The 8,298-nt window shown below is 34.4% G+C and overlaps 1 protein-coding gene across 1 annotated transcript; it reads left to right on the forward strand.

Moving 5' to 3' along the window:
- The first annotated feature begins 2,890 nt into the window (after nucleotides 1-2,890).
- LOC133317562 (MLP-like protein 43) lies at nucleotides 2,891-4,435 on the forward strand. The gene is made up of 3 exons (XM_061519427.1): nucleotides 2,891-2,992; nucleotides 3,826-4,009; nucleotides 4,161-4,435. Exons 1-3 carry the CDS (start codon nucleotides 2,891-2,893, stop codon nucleotides 4,433-4,435), a joined length of 561 nt encoding a protein of 186 aa, XP_061375411.1.
- The last annotated feature ends 3,863 nt before the right edge of the window (nucleotides 4,436-8,298 follow it).

The following is an 8,298-nucleotide window of genomic DNA, read 5'->3' on the forward strand; positions in this document are numbered from 1 at the left end:
TCACTGGATCAGGCGATGATAGAAGACAAACAACTTGAACATGCCAAGGTGCTCACCGACCAAAATTGGGCTGACATGATGACGAAGTTAGTTGGTGCAAGAAAATTTGCTGACTGCTATCAAGGTGCTGGATTGCTGAACAGGTCGACGCATTAAAGTCGGAAGAGGGAGATTTATTGGGGTGTGTTCCTTCGTTTAATGCTTGGTGGCTAGGCATGTACCATATTTATAGGTGTATGACTTAATATCTTGACAACCACCTCAATGAATGTTACCCACCTCATTATTGATGAAGACTCTAGAAGGTGTAGGATTTTTCCTCACCTTTATAAGCATGAAAACCTTTGTAATAGGTGAGCGAAGAAAGATTTGGGAGAATCCTTTGAAGAGAAGTTTTAGAGTGAAACATTTTTAGAGAAGAATCTTGTAACCACCATTATTGGTAATGTTTGAGTATACCTCTAGTGTGATTAGAGAAGTTTGAATCCTTTTTTAATCTTACTATTCTTAGTGAAATATTTTTTACTTCTCTGCTTTAGAGAAGGTTTTCTTCGTTAAAATTTGTTGTGTTTTTCTCTCCATCCCTCACCTTTATGCATTTCTTTGATTTCTGAGATTTGTCTGACCTAGTGACTTCAGACCGTGTGCTTGTGGTGGCCGATCGGTAAGCGTGTAGTGCCGACCAATATAAGTTCGTATTATCGATGGGAAAAACTACTTTCGCGTGGACTATTTGAGGGATCCTGTCCCAATAATTTATTCTAGAGTAAATACCCTTTTTGATCCTCAACAAATTTTACGATACCCGCTTTGGTCCCTAGCAAATAAAAAGGCTCATCGTGGTCCCTAAAAAATTCAAAATGGACTCATTTTAGTCCTTTTAGGGACTAATATGGGTCTTTTTTGAATTTGTGAGAGACCACAATTTTAACTAAATGGGTCCATTTTAAATTTCTTAGGGATCACGATGGACCTTTTTATTTGCTAGGAACTAAAACGGGCATCGTGAAATTTGCTGAGGACCAAAAATGATATTTACTCTTTATTCTATGCACTTGCAGGATTAATTGCATTAGATTTAATATTCCAACTCATTGGTACCATCATGCAACCTTTTCATGTTCGTCCATTGCTTAGTGTGGGGCTCTGTATATGTATTTATAAGAGCTAAATGTATAAATAAATAAAGTTGCGTCCAACTATAATTTTTGGTCTAGTGGTAAACGTTTGATCCTAGAGGGAGCTCACAGGTTCAAGCAGTCCATTAAGCAATTTATGAGGGGCATTGTTGGGGTTATTGGCCCCTAACAATTTCTTTTATCTGCTCGTATAGGCAGGGGTGTCAATTTTCAATACGACACAAAAAATTTGTATTCGGGTTGAACCATTTTCAAATTGTGTTGTGTTTGTGTTGGTAACCTGCAAATACAAAATTGACCTACGTTACTTTTTACAGGTTATTCATGTTGTTTGGTGTCGTGTCATATTGTGTCGTGTTAACCCGCATAATAAGCAACACATATTAGGGTTGACAGAGTATTCATGTCGTGTCGCGTCAATCCGCACAATAAACAAAACACTTTGAGATTAGGGGGTTTTTGTGTTGTGTCATAAAATAAATGGGTGGTGTTCGTATCAAAGGTTTTGACTCATTTTCAATTTCGTGTTGAATGTATTTGTGTTTGTGTCAAATTTATATCGTGTCATATTATATCAACCCAAATTATCACCTCTATTCATAGGTGGCTCCTCTCCATAAAAGCAAAAGATAAATTACACAGCAAATTATCTAATGGGTCCAAATAATATAGAATTTTTACGTAACCAAATTATATAAAATTTTAAGAGAATTTCGATATTATATCATACAATTACAAAACATGCATCAAGTTTTGATCTTTCCTCATGTTGCTCCTCCCCCTTTAAAAACAGGAGATAATAATGATACAAAGATCTCGGTGAGATCATCGAAAACTTTTCAATTAGGAAAATTCTATACCTCGTGAACCATGAGAAACATTGTCTAATCAAATACTATGTAATGTAAGTTAATACTCGGTTCAGCACCATTTTTCATATTTTAACACCAATTCAAAATTTTCAAGCTTCACAGCTGTCTGGTGACATCCAATCAATGGATTATTTTATAAATGTTTCAATCAATAATTTTATTTTATTTTTGTCATAGATTGCACGAAATCTGAAATAGAGCATTCGAAATAATGATTTAGTCAAGTACAATCCTCTATAATTAGAGACTATATAAAGGAATGCATTTCCTTTTACAAGTCATCAAAATTGCCTTCTTATATCTGTGCATTTTAGAGAGTAAAGATGTAAAATAACAAGAGACGAAAGGAACATTGAAATAAAACTGTATATTGAATTGATTCAGGAGAGTATAATATATAAAGAAATATTAATGGGCTTAGCCCATACCTAACCTAAATCTTAATGAATAAAAAAAATCTTTACAAATAATAAAGATATCCTAAAGATATCCTGAAGATATTCTTTCTAAAAATATTATTTTTAACACTCCCCCTCAAGCTGCAGCATATGATCATAAGCAACAAACTTGAATAAGAAAGACTAAGAAACATAACATGAAAATAAACGAGTGGGGTTGCAACAACTCTACAACTCACCCTAAAGTAAAATAACAAACATAATAAACTAAAATAAAATATTATCAATATCTCAAATACTCCCTCTCAAGATGGAGGGACACTTCATCTTGGGAAGAAAGAAAACTAAAAGGATGCTTCACGGAATATAAATCGAAGAAATTGACAGCAAATCAACTGGAATGACCATCAGTTTGAAGAGCTGGTAAAGACATCAGCCTAAAGGGCTATGAAAGACATTGTTGCAACTGGAATACAAGCCGATGGAGTCAAGTGTAACTGGAATAATCCGCGGACCAGGCAACAACAGAGATAATGGGAAAAATACATTGTTGCAACTGGAATACAAGCCGACGGAGCCAAGTGTAACAGGAATAATCCGCTGACCAGGCAACAATAGAGATAATGGGAAAAAGACATTGTTGCAACTGGAATACAAGCCGACAGAACCAGCGTAACTAGAATAATCCGCGGACCAGGCAACAACAGAGATAAATGCTCCCCTTGGATGAGAGGCCAAAATAAAGCCAAACAATGGCAAAAATAAATCAAATACAAGCCAAATCAGATTTGAATAACACCACAAGCATATGTGGGAATAAAATAAAGTTGACCAAATACAAGCCACAAAAGAAAATAAAAATAAAAATAATAAGTCAACGAAAAAGAAGAAAACATAGCCGGAAGAAACAAGATTCGGCCGGAGAAGAAACGATTATGCGGTCGGAGGAAAGAGACGCGGCCAGAACAATGACTTGACTTGGTTGATCTGATACCATGTAAAGAACCAATTCAACTCAAAAGCTTAAGTTGTTGGGAGATGCTACATTAATGGTTTTAATATCTCAACACGCCCCCTCACACGAGAGCCCACTGGGCTTGGAGGGTGGACAATGCACAAACCCTCCTACTTGTGCGAATAAAGAAATTCCACTAGAAAGAAAGTGAGAGGTGGTGACGATCGAACTCGGTACACCAAGGCTCTGATACCATGTAAAATAACAAAAGACGAGAGGAACATTGAAATAAAACTATATATTGAATTGATATTCAGAAGAGTACAATATATAAAGAAATACTAATGGGCTTAGTCCATACCTAACTTAAATTCTAATGAAATAAGGAAATATATCTTTACAAATAATAAAGATATCCTCAAGATATTCTTTTTAAAGATATTCTTTCTAACAAAAACAAGGCTCTTAGTGGGAAATTAGAGACTGAGATAGAGATTCAAGCACCTGCTGCTAAGTTCTACAACCTCTTCAGAAAGCAACTTCATCATAATCCTAATATCTCTACAGAGAGAATACATGGTGCTAAAGTGCATCAAGGTGACTGGGAAAATGTTGGTTCTGTCACACACTGGGATTATACCATTGGTAAGGTTGCTACGTACGTTTGATAATTATTTATTACTCAAATTAATTGAAAGCTGTTTCTATTAATTATGCAAAGGTAAATCAAAATTCATATTTAGTTGTCCTGGCTTATGTTATTTAACTTATCTTTAATACTTGTGAAACCCTGCAGAAGGGAAAAAGACAAGTCTAAAGGAGAAAATTGAAGCCATAGATGATGCTAACAAGTCGATCACTTATAGCCTCTCTGATGGGGAAATCAGTGAGAGTGACAAGAGTTTAAAGTTCACACTACAAGTGATTGATAAGGAAAATGCGGGGCTTGTGAAATGGACCTTACAATATGAAAAGATTAAAGAGAATATTGTAGCTGCATCTCCTGATTCTTACTTGAACTTTGCTGCTAAGGTCACAAAAGATATTGATGCTCATCTTGTCAAAGCATAGCTCCAACATGTCAATGAAGAAGAAGAAGAAGGTCGTTATGAAACGGGTTTGGCTTAAGTTTAGTGAGTAAATAAAGCATCATGTAATAAACTTTGCTGTACATGTTGTCTGTAATAATGGTTTACGCTTCTCAGTCATCCATGCATGTCTGTAATATATAATGGATGCTTGCTCGGTGTAGTCATGGCACTACATGCATGCCTCGACTGAATGCTTGAATAACTCATTCGTGGTGCTTGTAAAATGTCTGCTATATAAATATAAATATGAGAATTAATAAATGTGGATACTGATTATTGTCTTTGAATTTTTTTCAGTATAGTCTTGAAACTCGTTATTTTCGATTTGGACATAATTTTTCATTTTTCTGTAACAATGGTAAGGGGAAGGATATTGTGACAACTAAGTTGTGTTACTACCAAGTGACTACCAATCAATCTTACCGTTAGATCGATTATATTGATCCAACGGTTATATTTATTTCCATCTTTGTATGGTCATGATTTCCCAAATTTAATACTTTATATTTATTTTCACCTTTATATGGTTATGATTTTCCATATTTAATGCTTTCACTTTAAATATGGGAATCATGACCATACAAAGATGGAAATAAATATAACCGTTGGATCAATATAATCGATCTAACAGTGAGATTGATTGGTAGTCGCTTGGTAGTAACACAACTTGGTTGTCACAATATCCTTCATTCAATTGTAAAAACATAATTTATTTTCCGAGATATATTTTATGGGATAGGATATTGTGACAACCAAATAATGTTACTACCAATATTACGACCACATCTTAACCGTTGATTTCCGTCAATCAACGGTTATCATTTATTGCGAATTAATAATTAATTAATGAGTTTGATTTGACAAATGATAACAGTTGATTGGCAAAAATCAACGGTTAAGATGTGATCATAACATTGGTAGTAACATTATTTAGATGTCACAATATCGTATCCCATATTATATATATATATATATATATATATATATATATAGAAAACTTTCGACCTTATGGTTCAAACAACTATTTTTAACCACTGCAACCAACACCCGCATAAATACAATCAATATTCCCGAACCACGATGGAGTTAAATCTATTTTTGATTCTCAAAACACTGGTTAAAATTAGGGTTGGCAAAACGGGCCAACCCGGCTCGACCCGGCCCAACCCGCATTCAGCCCGAAAAAAATGGGTCGGGTCGGGTTGGCTCGAAAAAAAAAACGAGCCAGAAAATCCAACCCGGCTCGACCCGAGCCGGGTTAGGATTGGCTCGCGGGTTGGCTCGTAAAAAAGCTCACGAGTTGGCTCAAAAAAAGCTCGCGAGTTAGCTCGAAATGATGCTAGTGGGTTGGCTCGCGGGTTAGTTAGCTCAAAATATTGGCTAGCGGGTTAGCTCAAAAAATTTAATTTTTGTGGTTTGTTTTCCTGTATAAAATTATTGTATTTTGCAGTCCAACTACAAGTAGAGTAGTTTACAAAATCCAAAAACATTAAATGAAACACAAACCACTCCACGAATCACAAGAGTCATTTATCATGATTTTTTGAATTACTCTAACTCACGATAACCATAAAACGTATGTAAAGCCAAAAAATAAAAAATAAAAGAAGTCCATCAGTGGAGAATCCATCAGTAAAGTCCATTGTAAAAAAAAAAAAAAAAAAAAAAAAGAGTAACCCGCGAGCTGGCTCGTTCAACCCGCGAGCTGGCTCGTTTGAGCTCGGGTTGGCTCGGGTCGGGCTAAATCGAGCTGGCAGCTCATTTTTGCCAACCCAACCCGGCTCGTTTTGTGCGGGTTACGAGCCAACCCGACGGGTTGGCTCATTTTTGCCATCCCTAGTTAAAATATATTTCTTTATCTCATCTTCATAACTGTTTGTTGTAAATGACGAGGAGCCAAATTTATTTCATGAGTTAGTTAACACGACCATGTCATACAGAGGAATCCTAATTCTACAAAAGTGGATCAATAGTCATAAGGAAAGAGATAGAAAAAACATAAGAATATGAAATTTTACAAAATCAACATTGTTGATTTGATTATTGATTGTTAAAACTCTCTCATATGACATGGTCATGTTATTTAATACATGAGATGATTCATTTTCAATATTTTTGGTTTAAGGCAGCTAGTATGCAGTTGATCCTTCATCAACAGGTTGAAAACTAATTATTTGTAAGGATTCATTGAATGTCAAGTTACATGATGTAAGATTTACATAATTATAATATTAAAAAAAAAATTTGTCTCTCCACATCAGTCGATAAATTCTAAAGTGTATGAAGAGAAAGAAAAAAAAATTTAATATTATAACAATGTATTCAAGAGTGACAAGATAAAACTTATATCCTCAACACGATACTTACATTTCCCTATTTGTAAACATTACATGAAATATCCCATAAAAATTAAAAATTCTTTATATGCTTCAAGACATTTTCATCAATGATGAAATTGCTAAACTTAAAAATATAAAAATACGGTTATTTATATGGCCAATTAAAAAAAATTTCTATATTCCAAAAAAAAAAAAAATTCTATATTGTGTCTAATGTTTTTATGGATATTTAACAAAATTATTCTAATACAGGCCCATCGCAAGAACAAAAAGTAGGAGAGCAAAGAGGTGAGCGTGGGTAAGATGAAGTTTTGCTTTAACTGGACATGAACTGAAATGTCATGCACCACACTTTAGCCTTGTAAGCAAATCCCTTCATGACCGCATCATTGTCGCATCAACTTCGTCCCCTAAAAGTTGTGTCATCCTAGCCATCTTTAATACTATGCGTAAGTTGGAGGTCTTTCATTTTAGGAACAGTCATTGGTTTACATGGCTATTTCTTAGGCAAGATCTAATGGGTGTACATGGCAATTTTTAAGGATCATGTTTATGTTGTTACAAAAAATGCTGAATTAGGAGAATTGAGGATAAAAGCAATAGACTCCAGAAGTATAGTGTTTAATTGGCTCACTGTGAGAAATACCCCCTAATGTGAATTACTTTTATCTTAAGTTGGTTGTTTCAAATGATTAACTTTTGATGGTTGATTTTGTTCCTGAGAAACATTTGAACATTCACAAGATGGACTTTGATGCAATGGAGTGGGTTAAGCTGGATCACTTGGGTGATCAAGCTTTCTTCTTAGGGAGAGCATGGAATTCTGCAATGAGGAAACCAGGTAGGTGGGGAGGTCAAAGCAACTGTGTGTATTATCTTGACACTATCCAACTGATGGGTAAGAAGCAATCCAGATCATGACATTCTTATTCTAATTTTATATTGTGTCTAATGCCCAATCCAAAATGAGAAGCAATGGGTAAGATGAAGTTTTGCTTTGGTTACCCAAGGCCAAGGTTTTAAATGTTTTTACCTCTTATTCACTTGTAAAGCAAATGAAAGTAAGGAATATTACTTATAAGCCTTAGGTAATAGATATATCGTGTGTGCTTGATAAAATCTTGAAAATTATGTTTAGCACATGATTACCTTAATGCTTGTTCATTAATTTGTTTTCTAATATAGCTGAACTATTTTACTCATAACTTGAGCTATAGAAATCTTATTTGAGTGAAACTAGTTCCTATTGAAAGCATAATTGATAAAATTTAAATCCAAAAATTTTCATAATTTTTTTATAAGCACACTACTCCAAACAATCACATAAATATGAATATTCTGCAAAAAAAAAAAAAAAAAAAAAAAACCTTATATGATTTAGTGTAATTTGAATTACCATAGCTTGAGCTATATAAATCCTCTTAGCATAGAGCCAATGACATCGGAAAGATAACTTGATGAATTTCAATGGTGAAAAGCTTTAAGTTTTTCAGATGTGTACTCA

The sequence above is a fragment of the Gastrolobium bilobum genome, unplaced genomic scaffold, assembly GCF_033153095.1.
Source record: "Gastrolobium bilobum isolate Gb01-03AN ecotype WA unplaced genomic scaffold, APGP_CSIRO_Gbil_v1 utg21772, whole genome shotgun sequence".
NCBI classification, from domain to species: Eukaryota; Viridiplantae; Streptophyta; class Magnoliopsida; order Fabales; family Fabaceae; genus Gastrolobium; species Gastrolobium bilobum.

Bases quoted from the DNA above. Each gene is read 5' to 3' on its own strand.
- LOC133317562 (XM_061519427.1), top strand. From the start codon at position 2,891: ATGGAGTCAAGTGTAACTGGAATAATCCGCGGACCAGGCAACAACAGA. The intron at 2,993-3,825 runs GTAACAGGAATA...AACAAAAACAAG, and splicing joins ACAAGCCGACGGAGCCAAGT to GCTCTTAGTGGGAAATTAGA. The intron at 4,010-4,160 runs GTAAGGTTGCTA...GAAACCCTGCAG, and splicing joins ACACTGGGATTATACCATTG to AAGGGAAAAAGACAAGTCTA.